We start from the raw sequence: 18,175 nt of genomic DNA on the forward strand, positions 1-18,175 counted from the left end.
AGTAGTACATACAGTGCGTAAACCGATATAATATTTATGTAATGTTTAAATAATATATCGCAACATGCTACAACGTACAATTCAGATGTAAACATTCTTTTTAATGAACAACCTTTTGCTTGACATTTTGTAAACAAACAAAAACTCATGGCCAGTCATTGTACTAAATATTCATTAGGTCATATGCAAATTAACCATTTAATTCGACCTTTCCAAAATTGTATATTTAATAGAACAATTAATACATTTAAAATTGTATTCCTTATATTTATAATTGTTTTTATTTTCGTTATTATAATTGTATTAAAATATGTATGTCTATTGAGTTTATTTAATTTAATTATTTTTTTACAATATCTTGAAAAACAAATTAATGTACAATGCAGGAAAAACTCCCAAAAACGACAAAGAGAGAATAGCAAGATTTGGTAATCGCGAGACGGGCACGTAAAACGGGCTGCTCTCATCGCGCTAGCGCTCACACCGTGAGGCAAAATGACGGAACCCTGGAAAGTTTGTAGAGACTGGTTAATCGATTGTAAAGTTATTCAAAATGGAAACCGGCTAACACAATTCAATGCAGAAATATTCGATTTGGCTCAGCTATTACGAGATGGAGTGGTGTTATGCCAATTACTTAACATGATAAAACCGGGAACGGTGGACTTGCGTAGCATTTCGATTCGTCCTCAAATGTTCAAGGTACGGTAATGACAATCCGCCCAGCTGTGTGTGTGCGTTTAGTAGTAGGAATGGTGAACCCAGCCAGGCTTAGCCTTATTTCCTGGTTGGATTGTTGGATATTTTGTATGTAATATAACTAAAAAGGCTAAGTCAGTTCCAATAATTTGATATAGTAGGGTCTTGTTTAACATTTGAACTTTAAAATTAAAGTTGTTATTAAAATAATAATTTATAATGACAATTAAAACTAAAAGAGATGATTTTAGGTACGTAAATATGTATGTATGCTATTATTAGGCTATACAGTAGGTCTATTATTAATGGGCCCTTAATTATTAATCAGTATTAACTGTCTAAGTACGAATATTTAGTTTATTAGGTAGGCCTAGAGAGAGTTGTGGAATTTTAACTTTTAACCTTTTCTTTGCTGTGGCAGTGTTTTTCATCATAGATTAATTTCTATTTCTACCTAGCTAGGCAGTAGGCTATTATACATAACAAAACATAAACAGATACAAATTGTTATTATCCAGGGCCTTATGTAAGGCGTTGCTACGTAATTTCTTTATTAAATGTCACTTATGATACATGTTATAAACCTAACCATGATCCATAAGAAGTTCTAACTTTTTATACATTTTGGAAATACGCTGAATGTTTTACAATTTTTAAGTAGTTTATATCAGGCTCTGCTTTTACCGATTTTTTCGAAAGCTTTTCCAACTTTCGTAAGTCCTTGATTGACACTGAAGTTTTTAAGGTATTATCGTGAATAATGTTGCCGAACTTCCGGCAGCATAACAAAATTAAATTAAACTTCAGTTTGATAAAAAAAAAACATGTGCATACATTGTTTCGTTGTTACGCCGAACATCATCAGTGTAATGAAATACGGTCTTAGACGTTCTTGTATATATACCTTTATACAGGTGAGTATTTAAATATTCAGATTGATTTCTCATGCACATTTTTGGCAGAGCATAGAAAAAAAAATCTCTGTTTTACTATAGTACTATAGTTTTATACACCTTTTTTTTTGTGATGGGTGTTAAATAAAGCTCTGTTTTCTTGAAAAAAAAGTAGAGATATTTAAAAACCAGCATTATTATATTTTAGTATGTTGGTTAAGAAAAATAATGATGGTGATAATAAACAAATTTGCAATTAGGCAATTTTAATAGGAATTCATTTTTATTAAATTTGTAGGTTACAAGGTTTGAATGGGATTTCCATTTACAGCTTCCTGTTACGGGAACCTATGTTCATATAGAATAAATAAATATGATCTTTTAATGTCTAGTGTCTGGTTGCAATTTCACTGTACAATAAATTCAGGCCTAGTACTGTACTGTACGCAGTACCAATGTTTCATAAAAGTCATATGATTGTCCAAGACAACTAAAGTTGTGTAGAAGAGTAAAATATTTTTATAAAGTTACCACGCCAAGGATATTTTTGTGGAATTGAGATCAAAATTAACTTGTACCAGACCCGCTCCTGTTCAAAGTTTTCTGCCAAAATATTATATATCGTACCTAGTTTGTTTTTGTGTACACAAAAATATAGATTATGATTATTGATAGCGTAATTCTTTCTCCATGGAATATAGTGAGACTAGTTTTTGGCAAAAATCATAACAATATAGGGATAGGGATAAAACTTTACTGGTAATTTTTAAGTCCAAAGAATGGTTTTTTAGGGTACTGTATGACAAAATGGTACAACCCAACTTTAATGGCCTTGTCCAATGCATGCAATTTACGAATTTCCCAATTTACACCCACACTCGTCTACATTGACAATTCTCATTTCCCCCAACTGGAAATGATTCTGTCATTGCACTTGTGTCCAAAACCAATTTGGTTTGTGTAATCTGTTTCTACATTGAATTATGACTTATTTCTCTGAAACCTGATTGTCTTTTCTGTCATTAAGTGTGGTGATTTGATATTTTGTAGGTTGAAAAGAAAAATATGTTTGGATGTTATTGTAAAAGTATTAAAGGATTTCCTCTATCTTTGGTCTGCCAACTTTAGACTTTATTCTAAATGTATTCAATTAACTCTTTACACTTATCTAATGTAATGCATTGCAGATAATCAGATAAACCTGTCAACCATGGTCTTACTACTGTACAGTCTTGTCAAAGATATTTGCTTGTTTTCCCAAAATCTTGGAATTTTTCTCTGATTGATTTTTTTGCTTTTCTTTTAATCATTAAATTGCTATTCTGTTCCAGCCACTGTCAACCCACATCATTTCTGTTGATTATTAAAATTCAACCATTTGAAATATTTTAGTGTTCCACTGCACCGACTTTAAATAACACCCCAATTTGGTTGCGTCGGACGCGCCAAGAATTCGTCAGGAGTGCGGCCTGAATACAGTACGTCCAATTTGTGGACGTGTCCGATGCTTTTTAGACTGTACTACAGAAATCCATTTGCTATTGTTTATGGCGAACTAATTAATATTATGAAAAATTTTCCAGAATAAAAATTTCAGGAAAATACAATTTTTTTTTTATAGCTAGGATTTGTTTCTTTCATTTATTTATAGTGTGAATAGTGAAAGAATTAAATGCTTTTGAGGTTTGACTATCAAACTAATTTATATCAAAATAAAAACAAAAATGTCTTTCTATTTAGGTCAATTTTTATGTATCCAAAGTAGTAAATTGATCGGATGGTTTGTCCGAACAAAATTGTTACTTTATACTAAGAGTAAATACGCAAAAATTCACAAGTAATTCTCGGGTGGGGCTTGAACCCCTAACCTCCAGATTACTAGCCTGGCATTCATACCTCTAGACCACCGAGCAAAGTATAATATACAAATGTTCCATGATTCATAAAAAAAAAAACCATTTTATTTTTAAAAGCTAAAATTTGAAACTATGGCATTTTAGCTTAAGGTCTTTGCTTTACCAGTTTTACTGATTTCTTTTTTGTTGTTGAGAATTAAAATGTAATTTATTATTTTATTATTTTATCCACATCCAACAGTGAACAATTCAGTAATTGAATACTGGATGATTGTTAGTAATAACCCAATTGGTGTCATGTACAATATTGGTTACAATTACATCATTGGGGGTTTTTTTACCATGTACAGAAATAGAAACATGACCAGGAAACTTAGAATAAATCAATTTAGAATAGACCTGCTATTGATGATATATTTTGTACTACTCAAATAAATATAAGTAAACAGTCCATTCTTTAGTAATTTGTGTTGTATTGAAATTAATTGTTGACTTGTTCTTCTCCTTGGTTTGGTTTGTAAACCGAGTTCTTTTAAAGTCACTGAACCATTTAGAAATATGAATTGACATTATTTTTGGTGTTTTTTTTCATATACTTTAATAATATGAATGTGTATTCTTTTGTATAAATTTCAGTCAACGATCTAATTTTTAGATCATGGCGGGATTTCAGTAGATAAATTAAAAAAATAAAATTTTAAAAAGGAATAATATAAGACCTGATAAATTGATTGATAACTTTATTGTACAACATGCATTCATGAAATTTCAAAAGGATTGTATGAAACCTTGTATACTGGTGGCATACAGTAGGTCCCTGGTTTAGCACTCCTATCCTAAGGGGCTCTCTAACGCTGGGTAGTTGCAGTGGGCTGTTCATACTGTGGGGCCAGCCTCAAACTCTGGGGCCCCTGGGTTTAGTCGGTAAGCGCTCATTAGCCGTTATGCCACTGTAATGTACACTATCTACAGTACATTTCAACTTTAAGATGCAAACATCATTATGATGATGATGTTGTCTTTAAAAGCCAATCCATTTTTTAATTTATAGACTGAATGTTTTGTTAATTGATGTTGTCATTCTTGTGTTCTAATGAGCCTTGATTATAAACAATGAATAAACTGTGAATAGTACATGTTCTGCTAGACAATCTAATCAGGCAAGTTGCTATAACCATGGAGGTATATACCTCCATGCTATAACTGTAACGGAAGTGTAACACTTTCAGATGCATTAGATGAATTATTAAATAAGTCAACTAATTGTTAATTTATACTGACTGATGTTTTTTTAATTGATAATTGTCATTCCTGTGTTCTAATGAGCCTTGATTACTGTATAAACAACGACAAACTGTGCACAGTTGCACAACTGAACTTTTATGGTATCTCTTTTGAATCAGAGGCAAGTTTACACTGAATAATAAAAACAAATTTGACATAAGAACAATTTACACAAGATTAAAGTAAACTGAGAAAGATCATAGAGTTCACTATAATATCTCTATGGAAAGATTAAAAACTAAGAAATGTACAAGTTTGAGAAGGAATTGTATTATATATCATTTCGTGTGTTCCATGCCATGGTCAGAAATATTTTACAATGTTTGTCAAAAATATTACTTGCTAATTCGTATTTATCAATCATGGGTTAATTGAGTTAGTGTAATTTTGAATTCATTATGGATTTCAAGGTCATCAAAGAATAAGTGGTATTTAAGATTAGTACTGTAGTAAACAATTCCCAGAACATGGATAGATTATTGTTGTTTAGTTCAGTAAATAGTACATGTTTTGGTCATGGAGTAATAATGATCAGTCAGTGGTATAGTACTGTAGGCAATCACTATCAGGCAAGTTGTTATTGTAAGTAAGTGTAAATAGAAATATTAATATAAATTATAAAAGTTTCAGATGATTTAAATAGATAGAATATTAAATAAGTAAATTTTTTAGGTCAGTTTTGATTTTAAAGATAATGTATAAACTTTCGTCACACTGACCTAAAAAAAAAGATTGTTTTTTTTTTTTATGTTCAACAATTTTAAGCATGTTGATCATAAAGAGCATTCCCGCAGCCATATGTTCATAAAACCGTTGTTGACAATAGTCTGGTGACCACAGTATTATTAAGTCTTGGATAAAACTCTATGCTGGGGATTTCCCCTTCAGGTTATTTGTACACACTTCACATTCCATTAAATTGGTTGTGTATAAGATAAGTCAACCAGGAAATAATAATATTCTGTATCTTCTTTGTATATTATAATTATAACATCATTGAATGATATCAATTTTATTTTATTGTAATCTGTTCTGTCCCTGGATAGACCCAGTTATTTATTTTTATCTTGTGACATTGAGTTTATGAAACAGGACAGTAAAGGCCAACTCAGACAGCCTCTTAGGATGAGGCGTACTGTAGTTTTTAGGTGGTCAGGAGAACTTTAAACATGTTTAATTTTCTCCTGACGACGATCTGTGGAGGCCTTGTCGTACGACGCTGTCTGAGTTGGCCTATAGCAGACAGTTGTTATTTGAACACGTCATGCTAAAAGCATAATGCACATGATGACTTTTGGACTCAATAGTTGCATAGTCGCTTACCTTGTGTTGAAAAAAAAATTATTAGGGGCTTTCGGTAAACAACCGACGGCAACCTGACTACTGTACAGTTGTTCAAATCAGTTCATCGTGTACATGCTGGGAAGTTAGGACATGTTTATTCGAATTTAAGTCTAGATGACGGCCGACAACAAATAACAATGCAGATTAATTTAGTATTGTTTTTTTTTAATTTATAGTTTTCGTGTACAAAAAACATCAACGTGTTCCTGCAGGCTTGTGCAACAACCTTTAAATTGTCACAGAGCCAACTGTTTGCAGCCGATTCCTTGTACGACGTCTCTGACTTTGAAGCTGTGAGTATTCTCTAGTCTTGCGTTATTTATTTCTTAAGGCAGCTTCCAAGAATTGAGTTCCATATGGTATTCAAGAATCTCTATGGGAAAAATAATTGTTTTTTTAATTTTTTGAGGAATTAAAAAACAATATTCAATATGCATTAAAATAATCAAAGGATAATTTTACCGAAAAGAAGTACAGTAGCTTGTGATATTGTAAGTAATGCTGAAAAATGTTAGTCGTAAGGGTGGAAAATGATATAATATTTCAAACACTGGTCCCTTTTCTGTGTATATTCAAATCCAATAAGAACTCTCACTTGACACAAAATGACAATTGTTTTATATTAAAATGTCAATTTCACTCTCTATTAAACAGTATAAATATCATATATTTAATTTTATTAATAGCTTTTGTTTTTTTTTGTTAAATTGTTTCAGGTTATTCGAACATTATCATACTTATCAAAGACCCCGGAGTCATGTGCAATTGCAAAACCGTAAGTAACTTATTGTACAGCAACAACATTGATTCTAAATGTAAATTGTCATCACATACCAGGTGTTAAGAAGAGACAGCCAATCATTATTTAAATTGTTACAATATTTCAACAGAACAGACATTTCATTATACTAGTGTAGTTAGATGGATATAAAGTAAGATAGGTCATAGATCGCAAACTGAACTGAAGTTCAGTGTATTCTTGACACAACTATTCATTTAAATTATAATGTCCCGTAGTTTGATTTCGCAAATTCCCAGAAAACTTAAATAATCGTTTTGTTCTACAACATTCAAATGATTCATCTCACAACATTTCGAGGAAAAATTATTTTAATCTTGTTATTTGTAATTCTGTCATTAAATCAGAACTAAACAAGAAAGGGTACAGTACATATGATTGAATGCAAAAAAACTTATTTCATTTCTAGTCCATCTTACAACTTAAAGCATTTTGGGCATGAATTCGAATGCCAGCTCTTTAGTATACAAATATTGACATTTTTTAGTCGAATATGGAGAAGGATAGGCCTTGTAAAAAGGCAGTCAAAATGTTCACAACAAAACTGAACAATGGCAATTAAATGAACATAACTTTTGTATGATAAAATGTGAGAAAATGAAGCCAAAGCCTCTCCTCTCCCTTTTGCCTGATGTGCCATTTTCAACTAAAGACCAGAAGCTTAAGTAATAGTATATAAGCCTATACTACTGTAGCCTTATGATTGTTAGCTCTTTTGTGGAAACACGACCTTAAATGCAATGCATGTCAAAATATGTTAGCACTTTAGGCAGTGTGTCGTTATAAACTAATACTTTCAAATGTAGTTCACTTTCTATGATTAATCTATACTATATGTTTTTGGAAGCTTTAAAAAAAACAGAAAACTGGTTTTGCTCTTGATTTAGTTTTCTAATAATACAGCAACTAAATACCACTACTAGCTACAGGCAGATTGTAGCAAGTTGTACTCTTAATTTCTAAAATTTGATCTTAACTTCTCTGTTTTGTTTGAAGATTTGAACTTGAAGAACAAAAGTATGAAGACGAAGACATATATAAAAACCTGGAGGACTTGGCTGAGTAAGTTTTTTATTTATAAGAAAAAAAAGAAATTAATGTATGTTTATAAGATTTATGTATACCATTATTCAGCCATGCTTACTGCAGGAGAATAATTTAGAGCTTTTTAGGCCTACAGTAATACTGGGTAGAAAAATGATGACTCATTGGTATATTTTAAGTTCTAGTTTTAATGCCTCTTCATGACCACCAAGCAGTGATTGTTCCACCCACTCCTTAAGAACTTGGCACCCTACCTGAAACCAGAGTCAACTGGCAGCAATAATAGAAACTTTTAGATTTGAGTGAATGTGAACAAAGTTCACGTCCACATGTGCATATCATGAAAATGATGTCATAGGGTAGCAGTTGACGTAAAAATTTAAAAGTCTCTAATAGCACATTTTCACCCAGTACTGTGATCTCACCCACTCTTATCAACTTGGCACCCACCCTAAAAGCAAACATGTACAAGTGTGCGAGTCATCAGGCAGTAATAGGACTTACTGTATATTTATTGTTTAATTTGTACACCCAGTTTAAAGGCTTCATAACTACCAGTACTGTGATCTTCCACCCATTCTTAAGAACTTGACATTCCCCCTAACACCTGGCATACACAACTGTACGTCAGCAGGCTGCAGTAATAGCACTTACTCGTTGCTATAGCTTGGAGTTTCTTCATAAAACCACACAAATACTGTGATCTTACCCATTCTTAACAACTTGGCACCCTCTCAGGCACACAAAACTGTGAGTCCATCCATCCATTTCTAGCTGCTACCTTCTATGTGCATCTAGCTTAAGACTTCTATATCTGTATCATTACTTGATGCGTATATAAATATTTGTCTAAATTTTATCCTTGCAGTAACCATGACGTCGCTGATGAAATCTATGAAACGATGGACCAGGATGACGACAATGAAGGCATTTATGATGATTTGGTGACGCTAAGAGAAAGATTAAAACCAGAACAAGAAGTAAATGATAATTTTAAAAAAAAAATGCAGTAGAACTCCTCCATTGGGAGGAGACACCCCTAAGGGACACTTTGCAATGAAACAAATTGGGACACACCTATCCAGGAGACACCCCTATTAAGGGACACTTTGCAATGAAACAAATGAGGGGACACTCCTATCCAGGAGACACCCCTAAGGGACACTTTGCAATGAAACAAATGAGGGACACACCTATCCAGGAGACACCCCTAAGGGACACTTTGCAATGAAACAAATGAGGGGACACTCCTATCCAGGAGACACCCCTAAGGGACACTTTGCAATGAAACAAATGAGGGACACACCTATCCAGGAGACACCCCTAAGGGACACTTTGCAATGAAACAAATTGGGACACTCCTATCCAGGAGACACCCCTAAGGGACACTTTGCAATGAAACAAATGAGGGAAATAAATGCTTTAATTCTACTGTATAGTGTACTACAAGAAAATGTGTCTATATTGTGCCTGCTTACCTGGAGAAACCGACATTAGCCCTTTCCCCATACTGGTGGGGACAATTGCGAAAAGAAGAATTAATTTAGTGGAACACCCCTAACTTATAATGATAATGTATTGAAGGCGAGATGAATATGATGTGATATGATTTTGTCTCTTTTTTTTTTTTATTTAGAAAACAAAATTGACTCCACTAGACAAACGAAAATATTGCGTAGATGAAATCGTTGATACAGAAGAAAGATACGTTGATGCCTTAGGAAACCTCGTTAGCGTAAGACATTTTTTTAAACATTGTAGCATTTTATCAAACAACTAAAATTTCAAATAGTATTATTATTATTATACAGTATTATTGTAATTAGTGATCCTGTATCTTGCTATGTAAAGCAGGTGGTGTACTTACATATACAGGTGGTAAATTTGCATACTGTACTGTTAATAATCTGGTGAATTCCATAGTGTAACACCATTTTAATTTCCATTTTTCTGCAGAAATTCATCAGGCCTTTAAGTTCAGTTTTAACAAAGGATGACAAGAAAAAGATATTTATGAACATAGAGGTAAAGCTATTATTTTGCATATTTATGAGGTTCTTGAATGCTAGTTGAGATGCATTTGCATATATGAGGATGTAAATAGGTGGTGCGTTTAAAAACAAGCAATCAGATAGTTAGTGCATTTACATACTATCAATTTGGTAGGACATTTGCATATCAGAATGTAAGCAGGTGGTGAATTTAAAAATAGACAGTGCATTTGCATAAATAGAATGTAAGCAGATGGTGCACTTAAATATAATGTACTCAGGTGGTGGATTACATAGTACCAATATGTTAGTTGATTGATTAGTTGATTTGAATTTAAGCAGGTGGTGAATTAACAAAACAGACAGTACATTTGCATATCAGGTGTTGTGTTTAAAGCAATAGATAATATTAATTTATTTCTTTTTTCATTCTTTTCTCAGGATCTTCACAGTCGGCACTTAAAGTTTTCAAAAGAATTAAGTAGGTCACGGGACAATGGAACGGTTAACATGAGCGACATCTTTATCAAGCACAAAGGACAGTTCCTCATCTACGGTTTCTATTGCTCGTTTCTAACAAACGCACAGCGCCACATTGACGAAGTTTGTAAAAATGTCAATGTCGTCAAAAAGATTGAGGTAATGTTTAATTATACTATATAAGCTTTAAAAGACTTTGAAACCATGTGAAATGACACTTTAATTGTATAGAGATTTTGTTTTCCTGTTATTAGTCAAAATTGGAAAATCTTCCAACTACCCATCAAGAAAATGTGCCATATTTAAGGAAGGGGGGGGGGGGGCACCCTAAAGAAGGAGGGGGGACCCTAAAGAAGGAGGGGGGGGGGGTCCCCTAAAGAAGTTGGGGTCCCCTAAAGAAGTTGGGGTCCCCTAAAGAAGAAGAAGGGGGCGCCCAAAAGAAGGAGGGGGAGCCCAAAAGAAGGATGGGGAGCCCAAAAGAAGGATGGGGAGCCCAAAAGAAGGAGGAGGTGGGTGGGGTCAAAAGAAGAAGGAGGTGGGTGGGGCCAAAAGAAGAAGGAGGGGGAGACCAAAAGAGTAGAGCCATAGGAGGAAGGTTGGGGTTGATGGTGGGTTACTATTGTAATAGCAGTCCCACGTATAACTAATATTTTAACAAGTTATTGTAATGGTAGTATTAAATTATTAACAGAATTTTTTCTTTCATACAGGAATGCCAGATGAAGTACAATGAGAATAAATTTTCATTACGCGACTTACTTAATGTTCCTATGCAAAGAATACTTAAATACCACTTACTTCTTCGGGTAAGTTTATTAGTTATCCGCATTCAGCGGATAACTCCTTGTAGTTGTATGAAATCATCTTTTTTTTTTTCTTTATTAGTTATCCGCATTCAGCGGATAACTCCTTGTAACTGTACGAAATCATCTTTTTTTTTCTTTTTCTTTCTGTATTATTCTTTCTTTGTGTCTCGCGTACCTCTAAAACGTGCTAACGTAACATTTTATAACTTTGTCAACATGTGGGCATTTACGTTAAATAGTGCACCTCCTATTGTGAATGACGTTAGAGTTGCGCAACGTGATTTACACGCGATTTAACAATTTTCTCGTATTTAACATAGGTCAAAAACCAAATGACATTTTAAATTGAAACTTTGCAAAAGTTTAATTTATATCAGACGCTAACTTTCTGTTGAAAAAAAATTGCGTGTTTTACACAAAGTTACGCGCGCACGCGCATTTAAAATTTCAAAATGCGTAAAATTAACTTCTAATCAACTTTCTACGCGTTTCTTGTCATTTTGAGCATGTCAAAAATTCCCACACGCACGTAGCGTTAAAACATACTTTTTTCGCGTGATTTATGTTTTTCCAGCCTTTTCTAGTAATTTTACCAACTTTTAAACAATTTCGACTTAAAATTACGTCATACGAGCATGTCGAATTGGATAATTTGCGCACGTTTTTGATGAAAAAGTTCAAAAATTCGTCAAAATTATACCTTTTTTTAAACAGTCGTAGTTTCTGAACTAAACGGTTAAAATTATTGTTATTACATATTCTGGAAGTTGATGTGTTGTAGATATCGGATCATACATTACCGAACATTGTGACATCATCGTATGGCCATCTGAATATAAAATATAGGATTTTTGTATCTTTCGTCATAGCTCCTCACATTTAATAGAGTGTATCTCCACTTATCCGTATTCCATTTTCTCTGAGATTTTTATATTATCTAGGTCAATCATCTATCTTTTGCATGTGTTAAAAATATTTTAATTTTTATGACGTCATCATGTCTAAAAATGAAAATAACGTGGGTCACTTATTTTCATCTTTACAGTAAATTTCAATCTGTTATAGCTCGTCAGAATAAAACATGATCATCATGATTAAAACATTTTCTGGAAGCTATTGGATTGTAGATACGAATTCATGTAAACATTTGCCAATCGGATGTTGTGACGTCATCATATGGCCAGTTGAATAAAAAAAGTCGTATTTTCATATTTTGCGTAATAGTTCATCACATTTAAAAGGGCGCGCATCTATATTTTACGTATTCAAATTTCTTCTACACGTTAATATGTGGTTGCTGAGATAATGTCCTTCCGAAATTGCTATCTTAGTGTTTCATTTTGATACCGTCGCCATGTTAAAAATAAGAATAAACTAGGGGTCCCGTAATTTCACCTATTCTACACTGTATGTAACATGTCATACAGATTATACCGTTTGCACTGTATGCTATATGACACAAAATTGACCGAATTCAGCACTAACAGCATATGATATTCTTCAGTTCAGGTCATAATGCCATAATCTTTTTCCGTGTGCAACGTTTTCCGTGCGTGTGGCGTTTGTCGTGCGGATAACCAAAGTGACGAGTTCAAATCTAGTTTGTAATTTATTTTGATTGGCCATTGTCAATTTGTCTTTGCCAATTTACGATTTAAAAACAGATTGTTTGTTTTTTTGATCCAACAGGAATTGATCAAACACACAGACAAAAGTCATCCAGATAGGAGTGGCCTGGACAAAGCTCTAGAAGAGATGCAGGATCTATCGCAGTATGTCAATGAAGTAAAGAGAGATCACGAAAACATGCAGACGAATTCAGAGATGGAAAAAAGGTAAAGAGAACTATTGTAGCAAAATTACTATCGCACACACAATTGTAAAGCCTTGTCTACACTAAACTTGATGTGATATATGGACATGATGATGTCGTATCACTACCATATTTTGGCATATCACTACCATATTTGTTAGATAGTGCTTGTGCTAGTTTGATAGTGTAGACAGAGCTAAACCAATTTTCAGTACGGTATCTAAATATCTCCAGTATCATAGACAAATTCTGTGATACATGATGTATCATGGAATTTGCCTATGGGACTGTCATATGTGGAGTTACTGCACTGATAATAGGGTGCACAATGGTATATTAGCCTTACAATCAGTCTAGTACCATATCACATTCTAAAATGTTATTTTTCTTATTTTCAGTTTGGTGAACTACCACGGATGTCCTTTAAATGAATTTGGAAGAATTCTAAAGGATGGTGATTTGAAAATCAAAATGGGCAAAGCCAGCAGAGGGTGCGTTTTATTTACATTTAAAAGTACATTTTATATTGTGTTTTGTTGATTTAGACTTCATCACCAGACTACATTGTTTATTACTGAACATAGGCAGGTGGTAGGTAGGCAGGCCCAGGCCTATTAAATTTGGTTTTGGATATCCCAGTTGATGTACGCTCAAGATTTTTTGTGTAACTTAATGTTAACTTATATAGCACCCTCTATATAATTTTAAATTATTATAGCATGCCCTCTATTTCGTTTTTTTCAACTTAGGACCTCTGACAGTTTTGTATGGTGTGAGCTCCAGTGCGTGTAAACTCTGGAATTTTGGCTTGTAATGTGAAAAGGGTGTTATGAGTCTTTAACTTAATTTCCCAGCATGCACTTTATCTAAAGTTTTTCGCATTGAATAAAATGAGGGATTTCGATGTAGCGCCAATAATAACATATATTTGACCATCTCCAAATGAGCACATTGAAGTTTCGCATTTGTTCTGTAATTGTCCAATAGTAAAAAGGATATGGAACCTCCGCCAGGAAAAAATTTCAGAAAAAAATGGAGTGCAATTTATTTTTAGTAAAGAGAGCATAATTTTCGGATACCAAGATGCACATCATTATTTTAATTTAAAAGCCATTAATGCAATTATTCTAATAGTAAAATCATGTATTTACAAAACAGTATTTTTAATACAAAATGGATAAAATTAGAAGCATTTATAAATCAATAGGAAATTGTTAGAGATTAGAAAAACTTTTATGAACCTTTATTTAATTTATTAGATGGATATCTTTGTTGTTTTTGTTTGCTTTTAATTTTTATTTGATTATGTTTTTCCTTTATAATGTATTATATGATAAAAAAAAAAACAATAATAATATATATTTTTATTTCCAGCCCCGTTAATAGTAACTGCTTCTTGTTTGATAAGGCGTTATTAATCTGTGAAAAGAAAGGAAAGGTTGGTATTTTTGATTAACTTTTTTCTAGCAAAAAAACAATAATATAAATCATTATTAGTTTCCTTGCTCTATTTTTATTCCGATATTTAGAAATTATATTTCTGGTTGTTAGTTTAACAAATGTTTGTTAAATAGTTTTAATTTATTATTAATATTGTTATTTACAGCTATTGAGCTTTAACCAATGTTGTAGTAAATAAAAACCCTTCTTTTTGGATTTAGTTTTCTCTCTCCATAGTTGCGACTGCCACCAACATTTTATTTAATTTAAAATGGAAGCACTACCTAATTTAACAAGAAATTGTTTTTCACATTTGTCGACTATTTACCAACTTCACAAAAATTGCAAAAACAATATCATAGGTCATAGGCCATTGCAAAATTAAAAGCTTCTTTATTCAGGGTCTAGTTCAGTCAGTTCTAGGTTGACTATGAAAAATTCGTTTTTGACCCTAAAACAATTTCTTTTTCAGTTTTGGGTTAACTTTTTTGTCATGTCAGACAAAATATTTTTTTTTCCAATGACCACAATCTTGCCAGTTCAAAATTTGGAAATTGAATTTTTAAAATTAACATGCGTATTTATTATTCTTAAATAAGAACCTCATTTTAAAATTTGCCAGTCAAAATGTGTTTTCCTTGAATTCCAAAATTATATTACTACAACAGTTTCAATTTTACAGCTACGGCGTGAAATAACAATAAATGTTATGTGGATTTTTTAATAATTTTGTTTCCGGCTAATTTCTTTTTCAGAAGATTTTATGCTTTTTATGTTTGTTTTATGTATTTTTGTGAGGGTGTTTACTATTACTGCAAAACACCTAAAGTAGAATATAGTGCCATTATCAATGAGATAAATTTCTCATTTGAAGCTAGCTGGTACCATTTTATTTTCAGTTGCTTGCTTTAGCAAATTGATTTATGGCTAACTTTTTTATATATAAAATTACGACTATGTCATACAGTTTTTACTTTGTCCCGATTCCCCCAGTAAATCTATACCACTCTTGTAGGTAGTTTCCTAAATACATTGTCACATGTGTCTAACCTATATCACAAGATTTTATACTGAACAAAGTAAGATAGAGATAGAATACTTCTCAAACTTTCCCAAATTTGACTTAGTAGCTACCAGTACCCCTTTGCATTGCCTAGTAAAACTCCAGAGTTTTCTCACACACCAGAATGCACATTAAGCTTACACCCTGGTGTGTATAAACTCCAGGGGTTTTTTTAAGGTCATGTGAAATGGTATCGAGAGGTACAGTAAATCCTAAATTTGACCTCTATATCAGATGAGGTAGTTCTTGTGCAAGCCTGTAGCCAGGGGGGTTTGAAAGTTTAACCCCCATTTTTTCCCCTGGAGCACCAGCAGTCAAGTGATGGTAAATAGGCTTAGCCCATGCTTATAATGATTTGTCCTGAATAACAAACCTGGCTACAGGCTTGTGTGACTTTTAAAAAAGTTTAGTTTATTTTTTGCTAAGCTCGTTTGATTGTATTTCTTTCTTTTTTTTTCGTAACTTCTGTTTTTAGCTTGTTATGGAGAAATTTTGGGTAGGTAGCGTGTTACAAAGGGTGATGACACAGCTCTGAGGTGGCATGTTTTTGAGAAATGTTTGCATGTTTCAATCTGCTTTTTAAATTTTGTATTTGAAAAAAAAATAATTTATTAATCAACTTTTGTTTATTTCTCAATGCAGAATGAGTTTTTTATATTATTTGTGTCTGTTTCTTTTTTTATTTAATTCAAATTTTTTTTTATTCGTTTAAGAGCTCTAACATAAGATCATTTTTGCATTATTTAACCATTAAAACAGATAATATTTTATAATGATTGTATCATAGTCGGTTGTTTTCTGGAAGGCCACCTATGTTTTGTTCATTTTCTGTGGAGTAAAGAACACACAAATCATGTTGTTTAGGTTTGGCTGTTTATAGTAAACTGACTTAAAAATGTTAAATTTGATTAAATCATACATTTAAGCTTAATTTCAACTATGACGCAACACAAGTGTGACCAATCACATGGCACAGATTATCTGAATTCTTCCTTGTGATTGGTCAAATTACATAATTATATTGCGTTCTAGTTGGAACCAAGCTTTATTTCAACACATCATTTTGTAGCTGGCACTGAACACTTGGTAGAGTTTCATCTTCCATAATATATTGTTCGGACATTTGGAGGGTAGATAGAGATGCACATAACGTGAATAATTTTCAGGAAATACAGTATTGAGTACGCAAAATACAGCACTACAAACAAGTAATTTTAATTAATATGATTTCATTTATATTAAAATAAAAGGACAAAATTAACTGTTAAATTTGCAATAAACAAACTCATTTGACTATTTTTGCGTTAAATTACAGTTTTTTAAATATTTTTGTTTTCGATTCAATTTTTGGTACAAGTGAATAACTATTATGTGACGTTAAAATGGCATATTTAAAAATAAATTGTTTTTATTATTTTTTTCAGGGAGACAATTATGTTTAATGGGAGGTTGTCTTATAAAAAATAATTGACATTACAGTATCCGATAATACCAACAGTTTAGTAATTAATAATGAAGTTAAACAATAACAATGTAATAACATCATTACTTTTGTTTCAGATTTTATCTTCTTTTTTTGTACAGCTCTTAATTATATAACTTTTCATACGTTCTTTTATTTTCTTTTTCAACTAAATTATTTAGTTAACTTTTTTTGGTTAATTTATTTTAACATACTGTAATTTAATTCTTTCTATATACGATTACATTATTAATACTTTAACATAGTAACTTGAATAGAATAGTACATTGGTATACATATTAAGCCTATTTTTCATAAGATTCATTTGAGGAAATAATAATATTAACACAACAAAGTGTATCCTTGTCATTTGATTGGTTGAGAGTAAGTACATTGTATCATGTTTTTGCTAAAATTGGTTACATTCACAGTAGGTGTGTAAAGCTCTGATGTACACTATCAAACTAGTTTAACAACACAAATATGGTAGTGATATGCCCAAATATGGTAGTGATAAATATGCCCAAATATGGTGGTGATATGACATCATCATGTTCATTTTGGGTACATAATGTTGTTTTTACACATTTGATAGTGTACACAGAGCTTTATGAAGCAAATGAATGTTTTGTGTTTTTGGAATGTGTGAACAAAAAAACAAATAGTCATTGACTGTTTTGTTAAACTTTGATCCGCCTTACTTTGAATAGAGCAGTCCGTCTTTGATCCGCCTTACTTTGAATAGAGCAGTCCGTCTTTGATCCGCCTTACTTTGAATAGAGCAGTCCGTCTTTGATCCGCCTTACTTTGAATAGAGCAGTCCGTCTTTGATCCGCCTTACTTTGAATAGAGCAGTCCGTCTTTGATCCGCCTTACTTTGAATAGAGCAGTCCGTCTTTGATCCGCCTTACTTTGAATAGAGCAGTCCGTCTTTGAATAGAGCAGTTTGTCTTTGAATAGAGCAGTCCGTCTTTCAATAGAGCAGTCCGTCTTTGAATAGAGCAGTCCGTCTTTCAATAGAGCAGTCCGTCTTTCAATAGAGCAGTCCGTCTTTCAATAGAGCAGTCCGTCTTTCAATAGAGCAGTCCGTCTTTCAATAGAGCAGTCCGTCTTTCAATAGAGCAGTCCGTCTTTCAATAGAGCAGTCCGTCTTTCAATAGAGCAGTCCGTCTTTCAATAGAGCAGTCCGTCTTTCAATAGA

The 18,175-nt window shown here is 32.6% G+C and overlaps 1 protein-coding gene across 3 annotated transcripts in view; it reads left to right on the top strand.

Moving 5' to 3' along the window:
• The first annotated feature begins 394 nt into the window (after positions 1–394).
• Positions 395–18,175, top strand: part of LOC140047356 (proto-oncogene vav-like) — a 31,499-nt gene continuing 13,718 nt past the window's right edge. Inside the window, exons 1-13 of one of the 3 annotated variants that reach the window (XM_072092314.1) lie at positions 395–702; positions 6,253–6,369; positions 6,793–6,851; positions 7,872–7,937; positions 8,788–8,899; positions 9,556–9,654; positions 9,876–9,944; positions 10,352–10,549; positions 11,101–11,196; positions 12,886–13,031; positions 13,408–13,500; positions 14,384–14,447; positions 15,988–16,008. In XM_072092314.1, coding sequence (XP_071948415.1) covers positions 496–702; positions 6,253–6,369; positions 6,793–6,851; positions 7,872–7,937; positions 8,788–8,899; positions 9,556–9,654; positions 9,876–9,944; positions 10,352–10,549; positions 11,101–11,196; positions 12,886–13,031; positions 13,408–13,500; positions 14,384–14,447; positions 15,988–16,008 — 1,347 coding nt within the window. In that variant the 5' untranslated portion in view covers positions 395–495. The remainder of the gene's footprint in view (positions 703–6,252; positions 6,370–6,792; positions 6,852–7,871; positions 7,938–8,787; positions 8,900–9,555; positions 9,655–9,875; positions 9,945–10,351; positions 10,550–11,100; positions 11,197–12,885; positions 13,032–13,407; positions 13,501–14,383; positions 14,448–15,987; positions 16,009–18,175) is intronic. The other 2 variants (XM_072092316.1, XM_072092315.1) reach the window with 2 other exon arrangements.

This window comes from Antedon mediterranea, chromosome 4, assembly GCF_964355755.1.
Source record: "Antedon mediterranea chromosome 4, ecAntMedi1.1, whole genome shotgun sequence".
In the NCBI taxonomy this organism is placed as follows: domain Eukaryota; kingdom Metazoa; phylum Echinodermata; class Crinoidea; order Comatulida; family Antedonidae; genus Antedon; species Antedon mediterranea.